We start from the raw sequence: 26,217 nt of genomic DNA, 5'->3' as shown, positions 1-26,217 counted from the left end.
GTAAGAGAAGCCTCATGAAAGTAGCATACACAATATAGAGATTTATTTCCCTGCTGTTTAAAATACAGAAAAATACAGAATTAAGAGTTCTGCAGCTGGTAGGGAGGCTCCATGGAGTTTTGTCCCTTGTTTTTAGATATCATTTTAGGGAAAAAATCATTGTCTAATTTTGTTTTCTGAATTAGGTAAATTACTTAGGTGAAAAATAAAATTTACCTACTTGACAAATAAAAATTAATGTATCGTCATTATGGAAAGTTGGAAAATGTTAGAAACACAGAAATGTCATCTGGAATGAGAATATGTAGAGCATACTATTATTAATATCTTGGTAACTTACTCTTCTTTTGTTCTATGCCTTTATTATGTTTTTTTAACATAGTTGTGATCTTAACTGCCAGTTAAGTTGAAATCTCTTCACTCTTAATAGAAACTTTTACTTGGATGTTATACACTCTTAATTGTATAAATTAACACTGATAACTATTACAGAATATTTAATCCAATAAGTGTCTCTTATAGATTATTTAAGCATAATCATAAGGATTTATATGAATAAGAAAAATAAGAAAATAAATTTCTTTTATTTTCTTATTCATTTTTTAATTTTCTTATTCATATAAATATTGTAGTATTGAACATTTTTGTGTAGAATACTTTCTCCCTGTTTAGATTTTTTAAAAAGTGAGATTCTCTGAATTGGCTGCATTCCTTCTGAAGTCCATACATATTAGGGATGCCTGGGTGGCTCAGCCGTTAAGCATCCAACTCTTGACTTTGGTTCTGGTTATGATCTCAGGGTCATGAGGTTGGGCTCCATGTTGGGCGTGGATCCTGCTTATGCAATCTCTCTCTCCCTCTCCCTCTGCCCCTCCCCCCTCCTCCAACAAGTACATACCCGGGCTTTCTCTCTCTCTCTCAAAAAAAAGTGTATACGTGTTAAAGCTCTTGATACATTTTGCGAAAGGGCTTTTGTAAAGAGTTAAGCTGTTTTACCTCTCCTTCAGTGTAAACTCTAACCAGCCATGAATTAAAGAAATTGGCTATTTTTCTATGTGATTAAAAGAATATCATTTCAATTTCTTTGATTACTTATGAGGATTAAAAATTTTTCTATCTTTGCTCTTAATAATATATTTCATATGTAAGTTATCTGCTCATGAACTTTACCTTTATCATTGTGGTGATGTATTTGTCTGATAGATGTCAGTAATTTCCTTATTTATTTATATCAGTTTTTTTCACCTTTACTGTGAGTTTTTTCCAAGTTCCATTGTTTGCTTTTAGTTTTATTTGTTGTTCAATAAATACTTTTAATAATTTTATAGTGAAATTTAGCTATGATTTCCTCTGTGATTTCTAACATTGTTCTAAAGATTAGACCATCTTCCCCATCTTCAGATTTGGTATATATGTAATTCTGTTTTTTTCTTTTTCTATTTTTAGTGGTTTAAAATTCATTCAACAATTTCTATACTAATTTGTAAAAAAAAAATTGCTGTATTTCCAGAAAGGATTGGAATGTCAAAGCAAACTTGATTATATTATATAACTTACCAAACCCAAAGTTTACTAATGATTCAAATGATACAAGTATAGTCAGGCAGACATGTAACATTTCTTCCTGTAGAAGTTGGCATCTATCAGACACAGCTTCCAAATTGTCCTTTTCTCCCTCCTTAAGATGCTTTTTGCTTTTGAGTTAACATATGACTTTTGAATGTCATTTTTAGAAACCTGTTCCCAAGGGAAGCTGTTTTTTGTTTGGAGCTTCCCATTTTTGTACTCTTAATATCAGTAGGAAGTATCTACATGAGGAATTCTCATTCCCTTACCAGCAGTGCCTCATAAATCCATAAATTCCAGATACATTTGATTGGCCATTTGGACAGGTAATGTATGTCAAGGTTTTTTTTGAATAGTCCACTGGTCAATTCCATTTTTATGTTTCAAGGATGCTTGGTCAAGTCCGTTATTCCCTGAGCTCCACCCTCAATAGAAGGATAATGCCTCAGTAGGAGGCTCACAAGCTTTCTGTTATCACTTTTCTCCCAAATTACATATATATATTTTAAAAGTAAAATAGTGCTAATCCAGAATTGCAATCCATTATCTCCTTCTCAGGGCTTATCCTGCATCCCAGAGGCAGTGATTTTTTCATTAATTATCTAATGAAAACACTTATTTAATGACAAGCATCTGCACTAACTTGAAACATTAACTCCTGTTATCCATTTTGTAATGTAATTATAGTTGTAATTTCAATTAAAATTTTTATCAGAAATATAATTGTTATGATGATACATTGTTCATTGTTAAGCCAAGTAGTGTAACTGCATAGTTATTTTATTTACTTTCCTTCAAATTTTTGTTTATCCCTGGAGTTATTAATTGCTCAATTGTCCTTAGATATTTGACTAAATTCTCCCATGCCACAAAGCTCTCCTTTATATTACGCTTGTCTGGACAATGTTCCACATAGTCTAGACTGTCACATAATATGTCATATCTGTTTATTCTCTTAAAGCAACTTTCCTGGAGCACAACAACCTTCTTCTACAACATGAAGTAGATACTTTCCCTGCGGCAGAACTTTTGTCTAAGATTTCCTTTCACTATAATTGTAGGGATTTTTTTTTAACTCTTTTCTGTTTTGAATCTCCTGTTTTTTCAATCCCTACCTTCCTATTTCTTGGTTTACTTCACCATTTAGGTAGATTACATTTTCCAGGAGCTTGTAAAGAAAGGGCAAAGGGAGCTAATTTTTAAGAATTTCCATGTCTGAAAATATCTTTGTTTTTCCTTTCATACTTGAATGATAATTTGGTTTAGTATAAAATTCTCTTATTTCACACTGATAACTTTAGTGTGAATCTTTTGTCTTATGTTCTTGTCTTATGTTCTTTTCAATCTGGAAATTCATATCCTCCAGTTCTATAAAGTTTTCATAAACTATTTCCTTGAAAAGTTCGTCCCACCATTTTCTATATTTCTTTCTCTAAGGCTTTATTGGTTGTGTTTTGTATGTCTTGGGTTATGTTATATATTTTAAATGTCTTATATTTTCTTTCCTATTGTCCTTTTCCTTATCTTTTTGTTGTACTTCTCAGGATATTTTTCTGATTTTATTATGTCTTAAGAAATTTTGGCAATTTTAATCTAATGAGAGTTAACTTTTGTGATTATTTCTTTACCTATAGAATTCTGAAAAATAAAAACATTTTTTATCTCCACTTGTATTATGATAATTTCCTTGAAATTTTCTTCTATTACTACATTGTCTCAATTTTTGCTGAATTATTTCTCCTTCATGCTGAGGAGCTACTTAAATGTCTGTTGATTTTTGCCGATTCTCTCATGATTATTAGTGAGTCTCACAATGCTGGCTTCATTATCAACTATTATATCATTTCCTGACCATCTGGATCCCAGTGAATGTTGAAAGAGGTCAAAATGTTAGTGCGTAAGACTTTAATCTTGAGCACTTCAGGTTTTCTGGAAAATATTTCTTCAAATTAAAAGGATAATAGGTTAATACATCAACAACAATATGCATGCAAATTTGATAAGCTAGATGATATGGAGCAATTCCTTGAAAGACACAATCTACCAAAACTCACACAAGAAGAAATAGACAGTCTGGATAGACCTCAATCTATTAAAAAAACTGAATTAGTAATTAAGTAACCTTCAAAAACAGAAAGCACCAGGCCCAGATGGATCCATTCGTGGACTCTATCAAACATTTAGAGATGGAATCATACCAATTTTCTGTAATCAATTCTCTACAATCTCTTTCAGAAGATAGAAAGAGAAAGAATACTTTCTAACTCATTCTAACTCATTTTGAGGTCAGTTTTACTCTAATACCAAACCAGACAAAGGCATTACAAGAATAGAAAACAGCAGACCAATATCTCTTCTCAGCGTGGATACAAAAGTCCTTAACAAAATATTAACAAATCAAATCCAACAATGTATAAAAGAATTATGCACCATGAACAAGTGAGATTTATCTCATGTATACAAGGTTGGTTCACATTCAGAAATCAGTGCATTCCATTATATGAACAGGATAGAGAAAAAAATATCACATGATCATATCAGTAGATTCAGGGGAAATAAAACATTTTATAAAATCTAATACCCATTCATGAAAACAGCTTAGGAAATGAGGGCTGGAACAGAATTTTCTCAACTTGATAAAATTATATATAAATACCCTGCAGCTATTATCATTCTTAATGATGAGAAACTCAAAGCTTTCTCATTAAAATTAGAAACCCAGCTAGAATATCCCTTCTCACCACTTCTTTTTATCATTGTACTAGAAGTTCTAGCTAGTGCAATAGGACATGAAAAAGATACACAGATTGGGAAGGAAGAACAACTGTTCATTTATTGATGACATGATTGTTTATGTAGAAAATCTGAAAGAGTCACTTAAGAAAAACACTTCTGGAACCAATAAGCTATTACAGCAAGGTTGCAGGATACAAACTTAATGTACAAAAGTCAATTGCTTTCCCATATATAAGCAATGAATAAATGGAATTTGAAATTAAATACAAAATACCATTTACATTAGCACCCCTCCAAAAATGAAATAGGTATAAATATAGCAAAGTATTTACAAGATCTATATAAGGAAAGATAGCAAATGATGAAATTTATCTGATGAAAGATATCAAAGAAGACTTAAATAAATGGAGTGATATTCCATGTTCATGCATAGGAAGTCTCAATATTATTAAGATGGCACTTCCCAACTTCATCCAGAGATTCAGTGCAATCTCAATCAAAATCCCAGAAAGTTATTTTATGGGTATTGCCAGATTGATTAAAAGTTTATATGGAAAGGGGAAAGACCCACAATAGCCAACACTACTGAAGGAGAAGAACAAAATTGGAGGACTGACACTATCCAACTTCAAGACTTTCTACAAAGGTGCAGTAATCACAAGACTTTGGTATTAGCAGAAATATAAACAAATAGATCAGTGGAATAGAAAATAGAGCCCAGAAATAGACCCACATAAATGTAGTCAATTGATCTTTGACAGATGAGCACAGGCAATACAGCTCAGGAAAGATAGTCTTTTCAAAAAATAGTGCTGAACAACTGGACATCACAAGCAAAAGAGTGAATCTAGATACAGACCTTGTACCTTCACAAAAATTAACTTAAAATGGATTACAGACCTAAACATAAAATGCAAAATTACAAAACTTTTGGGAGATAACAGAAGAAAAAAATCTACATGAACTTTGGCGATAACATTTTAGATACAACAACAGAGGCAATATCTGTGAAGGAAGAATTGAGAAGCTGGAGTTCATTAAAATGATAAGTTTCTGCTCTGCAAAAGATACTGTCAAAAGACCAAAAAGACAAACCACTGACTGGGAGAAAATATTTACAAAAGACATGTTTCTTTTCACTTTTGTACTTCTGCATTGGTCAAACTCTATTATAGAGATCATTTTAACTGTGTTTACTTTATTCTCAGCTCAATATTTAGTATATTTTATACTTTTAATCTCTCAAGGCTAATTTTTCTATTGTACTTGTAATTAGTTACCATTAAAATACAACACTGGAATTTTATGGATGTGATAAACCATGATATTCTATAAATATTTTAAAGTGTGACTTTGTTTTCTGTCTGGGTACCTAAAGATAAAAAAAATTTATTTTTATTGTTTTGTGTTGAAAAGTGTAGTAATAATTATCTATAAGCTAATATCTCTTAATATTTTATCAGTGTATTTACTTTCATCTCATAGTATTGCAAGCACCATTGAGACTATCCAGCACTGATTTTATATTTGAAATGCCATTACATATTTTGGATCCTAATAACAAGGTCACAAAAACTCAGGTATGTATAGAGAATTGATGCAGTTTACAACTTTTTTTTATTATGGTTTTTAGTTTATTGAGTTGATTTTTCTGAAACATGTGTTGTAAGAATACTTTCATTTTTAGAGAACTTGCATATGTATATATCATATTTCTCAGAAGTAATTATCAAAGTATATAAATACATATACAGCCATTTTTTATATATACATATATTTAATAGGACTATTCAAAATATTTTAAATAGAATTAAGTTACTAGACTCTCCTTATATAAATGGAAGCTATGATTAAATTAATATGAAATATGTTCAAGTCAGGTAAGGAAATGTGGTGAAAGGTAATAATAAAAATTGGAAAGGTCCAGCCATATAATAAAGTGACTTCTATGACAATCTACTCTTTTTTCTTACTAGATATTTATGTGTCTCTCCTAATTATGAATCCATCTAGAAAGAAAAAGAGACATGCATAAGAAGGAAGCTCATGCATACATAGTAGGAATTTGTATTTGTAGTACCCCTTTATTGTCTTATATATTGCCTTCCTGCAATCAATTTTGAACCTCTGTAGCTTTGAAGAAAAATTATATGGAGAAAATATTTTACATTGCATGTGTCAAATAATAGCAGAGTCCTATATGAAATTATAATTAGAGAAGAATAAAGGATCTCTTTTGAAATTAAAATGTGACTGTTTCAAGTATAAAATATCAGTAAGACTTCCAACTCTAACATAACTTCAAGGATGCAAAAGGCTTTGTATGTGGGGCTAGAAAGGAAGATTTAGTGAACTGAATTGGACTGAATTCCAAAGGAAAAGCAATTGCTTTATAAATGTGAGATTATTTTATATTATTGAAATTTTTTTCACTTGGCATAATAAAAGATGATCTAGACAAGAGCCTTCTCCCTTGAGTGGCAAAACAGTCACATTGGCCCCACAGAGAAGGAAATGTGACTCTAATGCACTGCTTGGATTTGCATGAATGATATTTACATAGTCATAATAAAATACATAATACAGAGAAGGCTTAATATGTTTATGGGGCAGAATTAAAATTTGATCATATATAGTATATTACCTGCAAAATGACAGATGTGTGATATGTACAATGTGTATGTGAAGATTAAGTTGACAGAAGGGTTGGGAATGGTAGAAGAAAGAAGAGTGAAACTCATTTTACATAGTAAGTAATTAAAGGGAATTATCTAAAGTTGACAGAAGAACTAGAGTTATAAATATACTGCTTTAAGCTACCAGGTGACTAATGAAAGAATTAAAATAATATAAATATCCAAAATTGGGAGGTGGACAGAGGAGGGAAGATTATATATATGAGCTAAATCCTCGTCTTTACTAGTTGGCACTGTAGAGAATAGCTGGGTCTGATAAATCACGAAATAGCCATGTGATAGAGTAATGGTCCCCAAAGTTATCCAATTCCAATCCCTAGAATGTGTGAGTACACTATCTTATATTGTAGAAGATACTTGGTTGATGTGTCATGTGATGGAGATGAAGGCCCCTGAGCAAGGGAGATTATGCTAGATTGTCTAGGTGGTCCCAGTTGAATCACATGAATGGTTAAAACCAGAGAAACTTTCCTGACTGTGCTCAGAAGGAAATGTGATGACAGAAGAAGGGTAGAGACATATGATGTTGCTGGATTTGAAGATAGTGGAAGGAGGCCACCAGCCAAAGAATGTGTTTGCCCTCTAGAAACTGGGAATGGCAAGGAAAGTCTTCTTTGGACCCCTCCAGAAAGTATCATAGTTCCTTCTGACACCTTGATCTTAGTCCAGTGATAAGCCTGTTGAACTTCTAACCTACAAGACTGTAATTTAATAAATTTGTGTTGGTTTAAACTACTAAGTTTGTGGTAATTTGTTATGGCAGCAATAAGAAAACTAAAGTAAGCCTTATCAATGTTGCATTTAGAATCAGGCTATAACGATTAGAGAAAATCCAAAATTTAGCTAAAATTGGTTGCTTCAGGGAAGCAGAATTGTTGATAAGGAGAAGTTGAGTGGGACAACTGTTTTTTTTGTTGTTGTTTGGGAGAACTGTTTTTTTATAAGCATTTTTGAATTATTTGTGTAATCTGTGTACATGTATCATCTTGATAAAATTATTTTAAAAAAATAACACAATATGATATATACTAAACAATGTTTCTTTATAGATGACTGTATCAATTCTATTCTTGGGGATAGGATTGGAAGTGGATAGTAGTTTTAGAGATCTACCATTTCCTCATTTCAGAATGAGAAAAATGAGGCATTCAAATGACTAGTACAATTTCATGTCCACCTTCTTTTTTAAGAGATGTTGTTTTCTTTATAAGCTGCAAATATTAGACCTAAATAGATGTTTAAGTACTGAGAGACAATGGGAATAAAATTGACTAATTTTAAAATCCTGAATATTTTAAATCAATCATACTTTAGAAAGTTATGAAGTACATTATTTTGTTGTGGTGCCAATTGTATGGATCATTCTATACTTTCCAAATTTTGAAGAGTAAAGTTAAAACAATACCTAGATGAAGGTTTTATTTTAATAGTATGTTGTACTGGAAAGACAAGCCTGCACACAAGTCACGCATATATCTCCCAGATTTACCAGAACATTACAAACACAGTACAGAGAGTTATGTATATTATTCACACAACTTTCCCTATTAACATGTTATAGAACCATACAACATTTTTTAAAACTAAGAAATTAACATTAGTACAAAATTATTAATTAGACAACAGATTCTATTTGGGTTTCACCAGTTTTTCAGTAATGTCGTTTTACTGTGTCAGGGTCCAATCAAGGGTATCATATTTCATTTCGTTTCCTCTGATATGTGACAGGTTCAGGCTCTCAATCTTGCTCATTTTTTTATGACTTTGTCAATTTTTAGGAGTACTGGTTTGGTATTGTTTCAGAATGTTCTTTAATTTTAGCTTGTCTGATTTGTTCCACCTGACTCAACTGCATTCTTATTTTTCATGGGTTTTGGGGAAGAATGTAACAGAGGTGAGATGTCTTTTTTGTTACATCATGTGAAGGGAGTACATGATATCAGCATTTATCACTGGTGATATATGTCACGAGAATTGAAAGGAAGTTGGAGAAACTTTTTGTTTTTTCATACTCTGCATTTTAGAAGTGACTTGTCAATTTCAGCCTACACTCATGGTTTTGGGGGTCAAGCTGCACCCTCTGGAGGGAGGTATTTACATATATTATTTGGAATTTTTCTGTAAGGAAAATTTATTTATTAGTTATTTTATTACTTAATATGTCAGTGTGACCTCACAAATATTTATACATTCAGTTATAATCCAATATTACATTATTTTTGTTATTAAATTTGTTCCAACTCTGGCCCTTCAAAGTTCTTTTAGACTGGCCCTTTGACATGCTTCCTTCATTATCATTTTTTTAAAGTATTTTATTTGTTAGGGAGAGAGAGAAAGAGAGAGAGAGCGCACACAAGCAGGGGGAGCAGCAGGCAGAGGTATAAGCAGGCTCCCTGCTGAGCAAGGAGCCTGATGTGGGACTCGATCCCAGGACCATGGGAACATGACCTGAGCCTACGGCAGACGCTTAACTGACTGAGCCATCCAGGCATCCCCCATCATTATGATTTTTAAGCATTCTTATACTTGGGCGCCTGGGTGGCTCAGCTGGTTAAGCGACTGCCTTCGGCTCAGGTCATGATCCTGGAGTCCCAGGATCGAGTCCCGCATCGGGCTCCCTGCTCGGCGGGGAGTCTGCTTCTCCCTCTGACCCTCTTCCCTCTCGTGCTCTCTATCTCTCATTCTTTCTCTCTCAAATAAATAAATAAAATCTTAAAAAAAAAAGCATTCTTATACTTTCTGGCACTACCAAATGGTCCAGGCTTATCTTTTATTTATTTTTTCTAGCTCTCTAATCAATATTTTCTCCAACAAACCCCAGTACCATTTATGGAAGAATGGTATTTAGAAACCAAGATCTGTACACTAGATGTGCTAGCTGCTACTGGGGTGTCACATGTTCTCAGCCCTTTTGGCAAATAGAATCAGGAAATATTTGTATGTATACTAACTTGTAAATATACATATATCTATAATTTCTCTGTCATTCTATCTCATCATCCATCTGTCTATCTAGCTAGCTAAAGATGAGTTCAAACTGATATTTCTGAATCTAATCTAAACTAGCACAAGGCTTGTTCCAGTCTTTCTTCCTTGCTCCTTTTTAACTACTTTCTCTGACAATGAGAAACCTGGTTCTCTTATTTATAATTTATTTGCTTATTTTTTACTAGTTTGCTAGTAAGGAAGTTTCACAATTTTTATCCTGTAGCTAGAATTGCTAACATATTTACCAACTATAGTACAGTGCTCATAAAGAGTAATTTTTTGTCTTTAGCTATATAGTTTCCAGTCAAAACACGGTTTTTCTGTTACTTAAGCCATTCCTCTTACCCCCACTAACTTCGGTGAGATTATTTCATACATTTGTAATATAGCATGTTGTACTCTACAATCCATCCTGGGATTCTCAACATCTTGGTTGATTGTTTTTAATTTACGTACATTTAAGTCCACTCTTAGTAGTATACAGTTCTATGGGTTTTGAAAAATATGTAGAATAATTTGTCTACCACTTCAATACATTACAGAACAGTTTCACGACACTACAAATTCTCAGTGTTACCCCTTTTCAATCCGCTACTCCTCCTTCCACCAACACTTGGCGATCACTGATTCTTTTTTTCCATCTATGTAATTTTGCATTTCCAGATTGACAGGTAATTTAATTATACAAAATTTGGCCATTTGGGTCTGGCATCTTTCACTTAGCCAAATATATTTAATATTCATTTATGTTTTTGTATGAATTAATACTTCACTTACTTCATCACTGAATTTTATTCCATTGTACGAAATGTTTATCCATTCATTATTTCAAGGAAATCTTGGGTTTTTTTCCTCCATTGTTTGGCAATGAGCAAAGTTATTATAATCATTAACGTACAGATTCTTATGTGAACATAAGTTTTCACTTAAGTAAATATTTAGGAATGGGATTACTGGGTCCTATGGTAGTTGTATGTTTAACAGTATAAGAAACTGCCAAACTGTCTTCTAAAGTGACTGTACCATTTTACAGTCTCACAATCATGAATGAAGGTTGTAGCTACTCTACATCCTTGCTAGCTAGCATAGCTATTTTGACATTTTTATTTTACCCCAGTCTCTATCCTTTGTGTATTTTTCATAGTTGTTAATCGGCTATGAACATACTTGCATACCCCTTTTTTGCCTAACATCACTTTTAAAACTATCCATAAATTCCACTGTTAATCATTTGACTTTGTACATAGGTTCTTCAAGTTGGCATGGTAAAACAAGTTAAATTTTATATTGCATATTATAATTTTTATAAATGTCTTTTATTTATTTATTTGTTTTGTGTGTAAACAGGATCTTGTCTTACATAATACTTCAAAACAAGATGTGGAATGGACTTTGGATATTAGTGACACTGGGAAACTTTTCAAAGATGGCACATTCAAGATTAGTGTGCTGAGTGGGATTCTGCAACCACACGAAGAATGTACTATTTCCATAAGTTTCTGTCCAAGTAAGTACTTTTTTCCTATATTTGTTATTGATATTTCAATTTATCCCCACATATTATTTAATTTTCTCATGTACACAAAAGTTTAGATTATTTTTTTATGTGTTCTTAAAACAGTTCTAAGGAAGTTTCATACTAGAATTTTGTGGTCACCATCCCCCAAAATGAACCCCAATGATCCTCACCTCTTGGTATTCATGCCCTTATAGAGTCCCCTCCCACATCAAATAGGACTGATATATCACCCATGGGATATTATGGGTGTGAGGGTTTCTGACTTCCAAGGTTAGGTCAGAAAAGGCGTTGCCACATCTAGCTTGTACTCTTGGATTACTTGCTTTGGGGGAAGCTGGTCAGCATGTCTATTTATCTATACATCTATTTCTTTACTGGTGTTTTTTATTAAACAACTTTATTGTACCTTTTTATAATTGGTGTGACAAATTTTCTGTCATTACAAACCTATCACAAAAATTCTTGGCCGTTCTTACACATTTACTTTTCTAAATGAACTATACATTATTTTTTTCCTGTTTCTAGAAAACGGCATACAATTGAATTTTTCCCTTCAAAGAATAGCATGTTTTTCTGGTAGTGAAAGTTTATTTTATATGCATCATTGTGAATGAGAATTTTTAAATTCTTTTTTTAATTACCTATCACTATATAAAAAGAATATATTTGTAGTTTATCTGGCTCTTGGCTCCTATACTGAACTTCTCGGGTTATATCTGGAAGTTTTCAAAGACTATTCTCTGTTGTTTTTTAAATAAATAGTTTTATAATCTAAAATCATAGTAACTAATGAATTTGTTTCTTCATTGACAATATCTCTTTCTCTGCCTTATTCTCCTCCTGAATCTGTTAATACAATATTGCTACATTACATTTATATTACAATTGCATTACAATTGTTAGTATAATCTATCTGAACCTGTTACTACAATGGCAGTTTGTTAAAACTTTGATTCCAGTAGTTTTGCTTTGTATCTTTGTATGTTATAAAAAGTATATGTCTTATATATCTTTTATAAATAAGTATATACATTTAAAATAATGTTCTTTTTTCTACTAAATGCTATTTGCTTGAATGCTGTTTATGTGATACATTGCCACTTTGTCTTCTGTTTGTCAGCCTTTGGTTGATATATCATTTTATTTTCAGTCTGTGTCTTTTAAATTTAAGACCAGTACTGCAAAGCAAAGGACCTTGCTTTTCTTCCTGAGCAAGACTAAAATGTGATTTTTAGGAGGGAAATTTAACTTACTCATATTTTGTGTTATAATATATATTAATTTTCAGGCAGTTTCATTTCATATTTCCTTTATATTTTTTATTTTTCATAAATTTTATGTACTGATCAAATTTTTGTTTTATATACTATACATCTTATTTCTCTTCTCTATATCATCTTTAAACCTTTGAAAACAATACCTTTTTGGACACATATTTTCCTATCTGTTCTATGATGGAACAGTATTCATGAACTTGCCCACAGACAAAATTATAGTATGGGTTTATTTCTTACTCAAGAAATTGTTGAAATACTTTGGAATTTTATTTCCATTTAGTGTGTTTACACACTAACTGTCATTCCATTCCTCTTACTGCTTGATCAGTGGGCTGGAGTCTTTTCCATCTCTAAGGCATTGAGGTAGCAGGAGGCAAGACTCTAGCAGATCAAAGCCAACAGGTTGGATGAAGAGTGCTGGGTTCTTCAGAATTAAACAGCTGAATGGAGAATGGAATCTTCGGGGAGTTGGAGTTGAGTTATAGGGGCCTTTTGAGTTGGGACCAGGGTAGTACCTCCTTGATCTTTTGGTCACCCTCATTTATTTTCTTCTAGTGCAGACAACTTTTACTTTTCCTGGCTCATATGGAACTGAATACAGCCCTTTTAACTTTGCCTTAGTAGTTCTTTCCAAATCAAGTATGCATTTATTTTCTGGTTTTCTCAGTTGTTTTTATTGTTCATTTAAATGGGGATACTACTAGAAGAGGAAGAAGATGCCTTCTATTTTGCCTTAAATTCTTATATTTTAGATTAGATACTATAAAGATAAAATTCACACTCAGATATGATTATTTTTAAAAGTGTGTTTTTTAATTACAACTTTATTAAAATTTGATTCACAGACCATAAAATACATTTTTTTAAAGTGTACAATCTACTAGTTTTTAGGATAGTCATAAGTGGGCAACCATCACCACAGCCTAATTTTAGAACATATTCATTGCCTGCGAAGGAAAGTCCATACCCATTGGTAGTCACTCTGCATCTCCCCCTCCATTCAGCCACTGCTGACCACTATTTGCTGTCTCTAGGAATGTGATTACTGTGGACATTTCATATAAATAGAATCATACAGTGTGTGTCCTCTTGTGATTGGCTTCTTTCACATTGCATAATAATTTCAAGGTTTAGCCATGTTGTAGCATCAATCTACTTAATTCCTTTCTATTACCAATAATTGTAAGGATATATCACATGTTGTCTATTCATAGACATTCATTGTCTATTCAGTTGATGGACATTTGGATCATTTCTACTTTTTTGGCTTTTATGAATAGAACAGCTATGAACATTCATGTACAATTCTGTGAGGACACATGTTTTCCTTTATTTGGTTATATATCTTGGAGTGGAATTGTTGGGTCATAGGACAATTTGATGTTTATTATATTTTTTTAATATTTTATTTATTTTTGCAAGAGAGAGAGAGCATGAGCAGGGGAGAGGGGCAGAGGGAGAAGCAGACTCCCCGCTGAGCAGGGAGCCTGATGCAGGACTCAATCCCAGGACCCCAGGATCCTGACCTGAGCCGAAGGCAGACGCTTAACCGACTGAGCTACCCAGGCGCCCCTTGATGTTTAACATTTTAAGAAACTGCCGAACTGTTTTACAAAGCAATTGTAACAATTTAAAATCTTATCAGCAATGAATGAGGGTTCCAGTTTCTCCACATCCTTGCTAACTCTTCTTGTAACCTTTTTTTATTATAGCTATCCTAGTGAGTATGAAGTAATAGGTCATTGTAGTTATTATTTGCATTTCCCTGATGACTAATGATGTTAAGTACCTTTACATGTGCCTATTGTCAGTTTGTATGTCATCTTTGGAGAAAGGTCTGTTTGAAACATTTGTTGATTTTAAAATTTGGATGCCTTAAAAAAAATTTGGCTGCCTTTTTATTTTTGAGTTGTCACTGTTCTTTATATATTCTGAATAAAATTACTTTGTTAGATATGCAATTTGAAAATATTTTATTTCATTCTGAGATTTCTCTTTTCAACTATTGGAAAATAGTTCAATTTTGATGAAGTCTGTTTTATCTAATTTTTCTTTTGTTACTTTGGCTTTTCAGTGTTATCTTTTTTTCTTCTTAAAGATTTTATTTATTTATTAGAGAGCATGAGCAGGGGCAGGAGTAGAGGGAGAGGGAGAAGCAGACTCCCCGCTGAGCAGGGAGCCTGATGTGGGGCTCGATCCCAGGACCCTGAGATCATGACCTGAGCCAAAGGCAGATTCTTAACAATTGAGACACCCAGGTGCCCCTTCAGTGTTGTATCTATGAAAACATTACATAACCCAAGGTCATGGTGAATTATTCTTCTGTTTTCTCCTAAAATCATGTAATTTTACCTCTTACATTTAAGTCTATGGCTTATTTTGAGTTATTTTTTTTTTAATACGGTGTAAGGTAGGGCTCCATCTTCATTTTTCTGCATGGGTATATCTACTTGTACCAGCACCATTTATTGAAAAGAATATTGCTTCCTCATTGAATTGTCTCGGTACCCTTGTTCAAAATCAATTGGCCATAAACAGAAGTATTCATTTCTGTTACCGTGCTCTTAGAGAATGTCTTGGGAAGTACTCATATTCATACATATTAATATATATTAATATAACGATATTTATATAGCGATTGATACTAATTCTTCACAAAATGTTTAGTAGATTTCACCAATGAGTGCATTTGGGTTTTGGCTGTTCTGTGTGAGAAGTTTTTTGATTACTACTTCAGTTCACTGAAATTCTTACATGTTTAGATTAATGGTTTTTTTTAATTAAATTTTTAATTAAATTTTTTAAACTAAAATTTGGATGCTTTTGGCCATTATTTCTTCAAACAGTGTTTCTCCCTCTCTGTCTCTTCTCTATCCGAGGGATTCTTATTTTGCATATATTGGTATTCCTCATGATGCCCTATAGATCTCTGAGGCTCTGTTCATTTTTCATTCTTTTTTGGAAAACAAGTTTATTAACATGTATATATCATGTATACATGTATATTTCATGTATACATGGGAGATAACTCAGAGGAAAATGAGTAAGTCTCAGAGGTGGCTTAAAATTTAGGTTTAAATACCATCTTCAGCTAAAGACAAATCAAAGCCTTTTTTCTTTCTGTTCCTTAGAATCAGTAAATTCAACTGACATTTTTTCATGTTGGCTGATTCTTTGTGTAGCTAGTTCAAATCTACTGTTGAATCCCTATAGTGAATTTTTCATTTCAGTCATTGTATTTTTAAACTCTACAACTTAAATATATGTTTATATATATTCATATGTATATATGTCCAATGCTTGAACTTTTTCAGGGACAGCTTCTGTTGACAACCTTTGTTTGCGTGTGTATGGATCATTCATTATTGACTTAGGATTTTTTTCAGTTATACCGGTAAGATCTTGGCCTTGTTCTTTGGGCTCTCCTGTAGCATCTGCCATTTTCTTCTAGCAGGCATTAGGAATGGATTATACTTTGCTTCTGCCCTTTTCTTGTAATCTGACTGTGGTGTAAGCCTCTTATCCCAAGCCATGGTCAGGGCCTTTATGTCTCATTCTCTTTTCTTTGCCTTGTAGACACATCCTTTGCCATCAATATCACCTAAGTCGGGTGGATCTACATAATTCCACATGGCTAGACCTGTTATACTGGCCACCACGCAGAGCTGCCTTATAAGGTCAGGGCCTTCAAGAGTTTTAGTGAGGTGGTTTTTACTTTTCACTCCCCCTTTCTTATCTCTTCCTTGGACCCCCACAGGGACAGTGGCTGGGGCTGTGATAGAATATGTGACCCATACTGATCTCTAAGGGAATCTCCAATCCCTTCTGAATCCAAACCATTGTTCTTGAATCTAATTTAGGTGGGTAGACTCTCACTTTCCTTGAATAAGATTGTTCTCAGTTCTTATGTAAATAGCTTCAATGTTTCACTCCCCAGGGGGCACATAATTTAGAAAATTCCCAACATGAGAATCCCTGCTGCATAAAAATATAGAATTTTTCTGGTAATGAGCTTCAGGAAGTGAGGGTATTGACAACTAGCTTCTTTAAGCAGACTGAAGCAAAGGAACAGCAGGAAGGTGCTTGAAAACACATCTATGAGGATTTTTTTTTTTCTCCTTTTTGAGGAACTCTATCCTGGTATTTGTCTTTAATTTAAAGCATCTGCTTCAGTACCTTTACAGTTTATATGCCTTAACTAAATAAGCACACCAAATGCCATTTCCAGACTATTTTTCTGTTTAAAAGGATGTTACAGTAACTTACCTATTATTCTTCTTAATTATTCTTACTTAGAAAGCAACATTAGGATTGCAGTCTCTTCTATATGCTGTTTGGGCCCATCCAGATTCCCATTCCTGGGTATTCCCATCCATCTCTCAGTTGTGGGTATTGGCTTCTGACGGGCTATATCTGTCCCTTTCTCTAGAAGGGTGCCCTTAGCGGAAAGAGGTATCTAGGAGGGTAAGCTTCACCAGCGCTACTACCTCAGCTGGCCCAACTAACTCTCCCTCAGCTGGGACAGCCTCTGGTGAATTAACATCCCATAGCTGCGTATGGGATCAGTTTGAATCTGGATTATAAAACTACAACTTTTCATAACTTCTTGCCCACCTCTGTTTTGTTTCCTTCTTCACTTACAGGTTCTTCCTGAGGGCATGCCCTCCGTAAATCACTTGCGTCAGAATCCTTGGGACAGTACTGTTTTACACATCTAACACAAATGTGGCAATCTAAATTGAATACCAAGAACTAGCTATGTTATCAACAGAAAAGGCAGAATAAGAACCTATTATGGCTTTTAAGCTTTTTAGATTTCATTCAGCTGTATATTTTCTCAGTAATATGCTATTAGCCCTGTGTTGCCTTAACTCAGTGTCCCCGTACCTCTATTAGCATGACATTTTAGTTTTTTGTTTTTTCAGCATGGCATTTTATAATCATTTTCGTTTTAATGGCAGGAAACAGTACGTAGAGTACTGTGATTGATAGATTTGAAAAATGTTTCATCTTTTATTATTTCTGTTTAGAACTCTGAAATATAATAGAAAACATCGTATACTCTCCCCATTCTGAAGTTTATTTTGTAAAAGTAATTAGGTTTCATTATGTATTTCTGTGTATTTCTTCTCAGTTTCTGTTATGTCTGGTCCTGAAAGAAATTACAGGAAAGCCAGTCCAACTAAAGCCACCATATGTATTTCTGTATAGAGCTTCTCCTTTATGTCTGTATCAACATTTTTATCCAGATGAAATAAAATAGATTATCTAGAAGGAAATAAGTAGCATTTCCATTTGACTTTTCCTTCAGCATGGGGCTAAGCCTAAGCAGTCAAATCTATGAGTTGCCTTCTTAGGATTTCAACCTTGCTCTTAAGAAAAACGTATCTGTAACACATTTATATAACTTAACATCTCAGATGAGAGAGAAGGACCACCTGAGCTTAGAAAAATGTGTTACCAAACATCCAGTAGTCTTAGGTTACACAGAGAATCCCCTTCTCCATGACCTCAGAAACGTTTACCAGGTGTGAAACCCAGAAATAATCTCAAAATAGCCCATTCAAAATTCAGAATTCAATAAGTCCTAATTAAAACCTTGCTTAACTTTGGAAGTAATTGAACTTGATTTTCTTTCTCCCCAAAATAAATTTTACAATATCAGATTCATTAAATGAAACAATCATTTCTCTATGGATTTACAGTTTTAAACACATAAATTCTATTATAATTCATTTTCTCAGCTCAAGGTATAGATATAGTCTCTCCTGTTTTCACATAGTCTTTCCAGTGCTCATCTGTCATGATTAGTAGGAAGTCACTAATTCACTTCCCTCTCCAGCCACCTCTCATTTTCCAAGGATCCTAGACTATATGAACAAGTAAAAGACTGGACCAAGTGAAGGCACCCAGCACAGAGAAATCTAGTGGGTATGATCAGTTCAATGATACCTTGTTTTTGTGTATGGTTCACAGTGTGTCACTTCTGAACATATGTCATCCAGAACACTCATCATGTGCTCTGGTGGTACTCTTGGTGACCCTGATCTGTGCCAGGTCATTCTGGTGTCTAGTTTTTGAATTGAAAGATATTACCTTGAGTTCATACTCACCAGATCATATTTTTCTCTCTATGAGACACTGTGTTTGGGCATTTGGGTCTAAAAAGGGCATTGGCGGCTTGCTGAGATGGAACCTGTTGTCTGGGACTAGCCTGCAGCCTGAGATGCTGAGCCCTTTTCTCCAACACAGACTGCCTTACCTCATAGTGAGTTGCCACATGGGAATTTCCTGTCTTTTCCTACCAGGTGAAATTGGCCAGTCAACCCTGGCAGCTTTCCATAAACTTAAAAATCTGGGAGGAACAACATTCCTTTCTTCTCGGCACACCCATTTCACAGTACTAGTCCCCTGAGATCCTTATGGCAACTATCTGACCTCATCTTCATATTGCATATACCAAAGGGATGGGCAGCTCCTGTTAAGGCACAGAAAAGAATCAAAAAAAGAAGTCCTGTTGCACTGTTTCCTCCATGTACAGGTATTTTCCAATAATAACGAAAATTTGCTTTAAGGAGATCTGCCCTATTTCTAGGCATAGTGCACTTTAGCATATTTTTGATTCAGTGACACTTCATTAACATGTTTTAAGTTCCTTGGCAGGATAATTCCAGTTTCTGGGTAATCTATTCTCCATTGAGCTGTAACTTCGTAGTACATTTTAATATTTAGTAAAGTTTAAACTATGTAAATGTTTTTTGTGTACGTGAACAAATCTAAGATACTTTTAAAAAATTGTTTTTCATTAGATCATCCTAGAAAATACACAGCTGATATTCCCATTCGTCTAAATGATAATCCAGTTTGCTATCGAACGTTATGTTTGGTTGGAGAGGTGAAATCACCCATGTTATTGTTTGACCCTCCATTCATATTTTTTACTCCTGTTCCTCTGGATGTAACAACTGGGATGGATATCAACATTTTACCTCAAAACTATTACAGGTAAATGCTTAATGTGAATTTACCACATTTTCATTTAAAGCCCACTTAATTACCTCCCAGTTAGTCATTTGATTTTCTTGTAAAAAAAATTTGATATGTCTCTCTTAATGGTACAAGAAGCAAGCTTTCTATTTCTATGTGACAAATTACCACAGACTTAGTGCCTTAAAACATAAATTTGTTATCTCGTAGTTTTTTTGGGTCAGAAATCCAGGTTTGTTTAGCTGCATCCACTGTTTATGTTCTCAGTAGGCAGAAATCAAGGTACAGACTATAGCAGCTGTCTCATCTGAGGCTCAGTCCTCCTGCAAGCTTTCTGGTAGTTGGCAGGATTAATCCGTTTGGTTGGAGAACTAAGGTATCATTTTCTCGCTGGCTGTTGGCTGGGATCACTCTCAGCTCTTAGAGGCCATCCTCACATCCTGGCCAAATCCTCCTCCCATCATGGTACTTTACTCATTGAAAGCCAGAAGCAGACCATCTTTTGACTTCTCAGTCACTGACCTCCAAACCTTCTTTTAAGATCTTACCTGATAAAGTCTAATCCACCCATGATAATCTTCCTTTTGTTTTACTTGAGTTTATTTAACTAGGGATGTCAATTACATATGGAAAGTCCCTTTACCATGGCTGTATAACACAGCTGATTCACCAAAGTGATATCATATTTACAGATTCTGCCACCCAAGGGGTGGGAATTAGAGTTTGTATGTACACTAAGGCTCTTGGGGACCATCTCAGAATTCTGCCTATCACATGTACATAGTATAGCAGAATGCAGTCCGTTTTCATTTTTTAAAAAAATTTAGCAGCAGCCGAAACCCTAATAGTATATTGCCCTAGATACATTATGTACCCTTGTGTTACAAAACAAGTAGATTATGTGTGTGTTTAATTAATTAGTTAATTAATTAATTGCTGGCTTCTGAGAAATGTGGGAGGTCTCCAAAGGGCTCAGATCAAACCAGACCAAACCAGTACATACTTATAAGCTGAAACCAGAGTAGGAGTGGTGAGCTGTAATAATCTGCCAAATGCAGGCTTGTTCTTAAAACTTGAGACAAATTCTTCAAGGTAGGAAAACAATCTCAAATTCCTGGATTAATCCAGGGACACTGGAAGAGGCTAAAATAGTTCACGTGAGTAAATCCCTCTACCTTTCAGCATAAGCAAGCAAATCTTCTCTAGATCAGTGGTTCTTAAACGTCAGTGTATATCAGCATTGCCTGAGACACTTTTTAAAACAGAGATTGTTGCTTCCCATCCCCAGAATTCATGATTCAGGAAGCCTGGCATGGTATGTAATAATTTGTATTTCTAGTAAGTTTCCCAATGATACTTAGGCTGCTGATGCATGGACCATGCTTTGTGAACCTCTGTTCTAAATGAAGCCATCCTCAGTTTTGGCTGATACTTCAGTTTCCACAATTGCTATCAACCAGACATGAGTGTAATATCAAGTATTGCAAAACTCACAAGAAGGGAAGATGCCATCATTTAGAGGCAGCACAAAAAACCATCTTGAAATTTAGACTCTTAAGTCAGTCAGATATTGCAATTATCAGACACGGAGTATAAATAATTTTTTAAAACAAGATAGCATTATAAAAATTAATAATTAACATGGAATTATACAGTATAGAGTTGAAAATGAACCAAATATAACTTTTAGGAATTTTAAAACAAAGTGTGTAGGGTAAATTTTTAAGGGCATCCACAAACCTAAGATTGTATATAACTACACAGATGGTATAGAAATCAACAGAATCTCAGTTAATTTTGTAAGAGAGAAAAAGAGATGCATACTTTAAAAAGCAAGAAAAAACTGAAACAAAAATGATGGCAAAAACTCTAAGTAGTTGAGTAATACAATCAAATGTAAATAAGTTACTCTGACTAGTTAAAAGACAGAGAATGTTAGAGTAAATAAAAAAAAAAATCCAACTGTTAAAAGAAGTATATGTGAGACATAAGGAAAAGAAAGATCAAAGTAAAGCAGGGTTTCTCAACTTCAGAACTGTTGACATTTTTGGAAGATACTTCTTTTTTTTCACCGGAGGCTATTTTGTACATAGTAGGATGTTTAGCAGCCTCCCTGGTCTCTAGCCAGGAGCATCCTCCCCCAGTTATGATGGAAAAATAAAAGTCTCCACACATTGCTGCATGTCCCCTGGAATGCAGAGCCACGCCCAGTTGAGAACCACCAAACTAAAATCTTAGGAAGAGTTATAGCAGAATAACCATAAGAAAGCTGGATAGCAGTATTAATTTTACATGTGATAACCTTATTTAAGAGGTAAGATGTATTTTTAATATTAAAAATACATTAAATAATTATAAAAGATGTAGCTCACTGAAAACTATCAGAATTCTAAAATTGTAGGCACAACTAAAATAGTCTTAAAATATATAAACCCCAAATTAAAATAATAGGGGGAAATTGACTAGTCCTTCATCACTGTAGGATATTTCAACACATACCTCAATTATCGATGAGTCCAAAAGACAAAAACACTTGTATAGATAAAGAAAATTTGAAAAGGTTATTTTAAAGGCTTCATTCATTTAATACTAATATTATTAAAAATACTAAAAGTAGTATTAGGGGCCCCTGGGGTAGCTCAGTCATTAAGCATCTGCCTTCAGCTCAGGTCATGATCCCAGGGTCCTGGGATCGAGCCCCGCATTGGGCTCCCTGCTCAGCGGGGAGCCTGCTTCTCCCTCTCCCACTACCCCCTGCTTGTGTTCCCTCTCTTACTGTCTCTCTCTCTGTCAAATAAATGAGTAAAATCTTTAAAAAAATAAATAAAAGTAATATTAAAAATAGTACTATAAAATACTGCACCCTGCAGTTATAGAATACACAGTTTTCTCTATCATATAGGAGATATTTACAAAGACTGAAAGTGTATCATTCTATAGTTCAAATTTAACAGTTTTTTTAAAAAAGATTTATTTATTTATTTTGGAGAGAGAGAGAGAGAGAGAGAGAGAGAGAGCATGAGTGGGGAGTGGGGAGGGGCAGAAGGATAGAGGGAATCCCAAGCAGACTCCCTGTTGAGCGCAGAGCCTAACTCAGGGCTCAGTCTCAATCCTGAGATCAGGACCTGAGCCAAAACCAAGAGTTGGATGCTTAAGCAACTGTATCACCCAGGCACCCCTCAAATTTAACAAATTTTGAAGAGTTGACATCATATATACTATGTTTTCTGATAATAATTATAATTTTAAAATCATTAAAGAAAATATTAACAGATCTGCCATACATTTGGAACTGCTTTAAAAAAACTTGCTTTTTTTTTTAAATTTTAGAGAGAGAGAGAGCACACACGTGAGTGGGGGGAGGGTCAGAGGGAGAGGGAGAATCTCAAGCAGGCTCTGCGTTGAGTGTAGAGCCTGACAAGGGGCTTGATCTCATGACTCTGAGATCATGACATGAGCCAAAATCAGGAGTCAGACACTCAACTGACTGAGCCATCCAAGTGCCCCTAAAAAAACCTTCTATAGAGAGTCAAAGAAGATACCATACTGAATTCTGCAAATAATAATTAAAATACCATGTATCAAAACATGAAAACAACATTCACTGATATAAAAGCAGTGTTTGAGTATTAAATTTGAAGACTTAACTTGAAACACATACTGTCACTTCTGTTGCTTTCTTTAGACAAATAAGCCTGCATCTGTGTTGAGTTAACTGCATCTGTTATATTAAATTCCAGTGGTTAAGCATTAAACAAATAAATATACTTATGGAATGTAGCAAAAATGGTATTTAGATGGAAATGTGTAGTCTTAAATGCTGATAGTAGATGAAAAATGGTTAGAAGTTTCAAGTATTCAATCTAATAAATAAGAATAAGAATAATGGATTAAACCTAAGGAATACAGAATGTAGATAAAATGAAAAAGTAGAAATAAAAGCAATAGAAAGCAAATATATAGAAGATAGGCTCACTGAACCCAAAAGTTGGTTCTTTGAAAAACTAATACAATGGATACTGATACAGTGATATTGACAAGGAACAAAAAGAGAGAAGATACAACTAAATAGTATTAAGAATAATGGGGCATATTCTATATCCAGTGGAGAAAAATGAGATAATCAAAATACTATGAGGAAATTTATTCCAACACATTTGAAAAATGAAATGGGAAGTTTGTAGAAAAAAATATAATTCACTAAAACCATACTGGGAATGCATAGAAAGTTGAAAGTCTTTGAATCAATATTTAAAATCTTCATACAAGGAAAATATCATCTTCTGATGTTTTTATAGGCAAGTTTTACTAAACTTGCAAGAAACTGATATCTCAAACCTTGTAGAAATTCTAGACGAGAGAAAAAGAGACGATGTGCTCTAATTTGTTTTATGAAGTCAGAAAGTTTTATTATAAAATTAGATAGAATATGAGAAAGATAAATTATAGGCCGATCTCTCTTATGACTATAGATGCAGTAATCCTTAATGAATTAAATTATGTATACATATTAATATAATGTATATTACATATATAATACAAATATATTAATAAACCATGACCAAGTTGGGTGTATCCCAGTATTGCAAGATTTGCCTAATGTTAGAAAATCTAAAATACCTTTGTATTTCATCTCCACATTTACAAATTAAGGAGAATAATGATATGATCATTTCCATAGATGCAGAAGAAAAGCATTTGGTAAAATTCCAAAACCACTCATGATAAAACTCTTAATAACAGGAATAAAAGAGATATCCCTTAAATTGTTAAAATTTTCTATCATGTATCTAGAAGAGACATTATCATGGATACTGGAACATAAATTAATTCCCTTTAAATAAAAAAGAAAAGGCAAGGATGCCTGTTATCACTGTCTCTCTAGCACATTTTCCTGAAAAATGTAGTCCATGAATGAAGTTAAGAGAAATAAAATATGTAAGGATAGGAAAATAAGCACTGACATTATCTATAGATTAGATGATTTTCCATATAGGAAATTAAAGGAATCTACAGGTAAAATTTTAAAGCTATGAAGATCATTTATCAAAATAGACACATATGAGTTCACTATTTAAAATACATAGCAGTGGGGTGCCTGGATGGCATAGCTGGTTAAGCCTCCGTCTTGATCTCAGCTCAGGTCTTAATCACAGGGTGGTGAGATCAAACCCCATGTTGGGCTCTGCACTCAGCATGGAGTCAGCTTGGGACTCTCTCTCCCTCTCCCTCTGCCCCTCTCCCCAAGCCCCTGCTCCCCCTGTCCACATCGCTCTCAAATAAATAAATCTTTGAAAAAAAGAAAAAGAAAAAGATAGCCAAGCCATTCCTAAAGAAGAATAAGATAAGAAGGGCCTGCCTTACCAAATATCAAGACTAAACCAATATGGTAGTGGTGTAGCAATAAATAAACATGATCAAAGGAATAGAATAAAGAGACTTACAGAAAGCCCATATATGAATGGGTAGTGAATATTTGACAAAAATGGTATTGTTGATCGTTGGAGAAAACAGGTTACTAGCCAATAAATGGTGCTGGAACAATTGATTGTGTGGAATATTTCAAACTGGATTCCTGTCTCACATAATACACAAAGATCCATTACAAATGGATTAGTCTTAAATGTGAAAGGAAAAAATTTAAAAAATATTTTAGGAAACAATTTTAACATCTTTGGGTAGAGAAGAATTTCTTAAGACTTAAAATCATGCTAACAAAAAAAATAAATGACTGATAAAAATTAGTTAGAAAAACAATCAAATCACTCAACAGAAATGTTGACAAGAAACTCTGATAAGTACTTCACAGAAGAGGATTCACAAGTGGGTAATGAACATCTGAAAGCATATAATTGACCTTTTTGTAAAGTTGGAAGTGAAAATTAGAGACTACAATAAGGTAAGCATTTTGGTTGTCATAGGTAGGCAAACGTTAGGAAGTCAGGTTCTAGTTACAATGTCAATGAGTTAGGACCACACTGGATAATAATATGCAAAGTGTAATATTTGCATATTTCAGGGCCCAGTAATTCCACTTCACAGTATATGCAAGAAAAACTCTTGCATGTGTGTACTATAAGTTATGTTTGAAATTATTTCATAGTAACCTTATTCAGAACAGCAAAACCTGGGAACTGCATAAATGTCCTGTGGCAAGTAAAAGTCAAGCAAGACTATGTATATGTATATCCTTTGTGTAAAACAAAAAAAAGGAAAGCCAAACTAATTTTTATTTAGAAATATACACCTGTCAGTAAAGAAGTAGATATAAAGATTGGCTTGTTGACATGTTAAAATTATACAAAATTTAAGGATTAGTACACCAGTGTGAATTGCCTGTAAGCATTATTTTCATCAACTTCTAGATCTTGTAGCTACCTCAGAGCTTCTCTAGTTCATTCTCTTATTTTACAGTTAAGCATTCTGAGATCCAGCGAAAAAAGTTCCA

The 26,217-nt window shown here is 33.8% G+C and overlaps 1 protein-coding gene across 1 annotated transcript in view; it reads left to right on the top strand.

Annotated features, from left to right (window-relative positions):
• CFAP47 (cilia and flagella associated protein 47) overlaps nucleotides 1-26,217 on the top strand; it is a 514,691-nt gene that overhangs the window by 117,161 nt on the left and 371,313 nt on the right. Inside the window, exons 23-25 of the mRNA XM_073901936.1 lie at nucleotides 5,788-5,882; nucleotides 11,334-11,493; nucleotides 19,592-19,787. Of these exons, the coding sequence (XP_073758037.1) occupies nucleotides 5,788-5,882; nucleotides 11,334-11,493; nucleotides 19,592-19,787 (451 nt within the window). The remainder of the gene's footprint in view (nucleotides 1-5,787; nucleotides 5,883-11,333; nucleotides 11,494-19,591; nucleotides 19,788-26,217) is intronic.

This window comes from Callorhinus ursinus, unplaced genomic scaffold, assembly GCF_003265705.2.
Source record: "Callorhinus ursinus isolate GAN/ISIS: 27379988/994484 unplaced genomic scaffold, GSC_fseal_2.0 scaffold16, whole genome shotgun sequence".
In the NCBI taxonomy this organism is placed as follows: Eukaryota; Metazoa; Chordata; class Mammalia; order Carnivora; family Otariidae; genus Callorhinus; species Callorhinus ursinus.
Note: the sequence above shows the minus strand (reverse complement) of the source record. Positions and strands in the feature narration are given on the sequence as shown.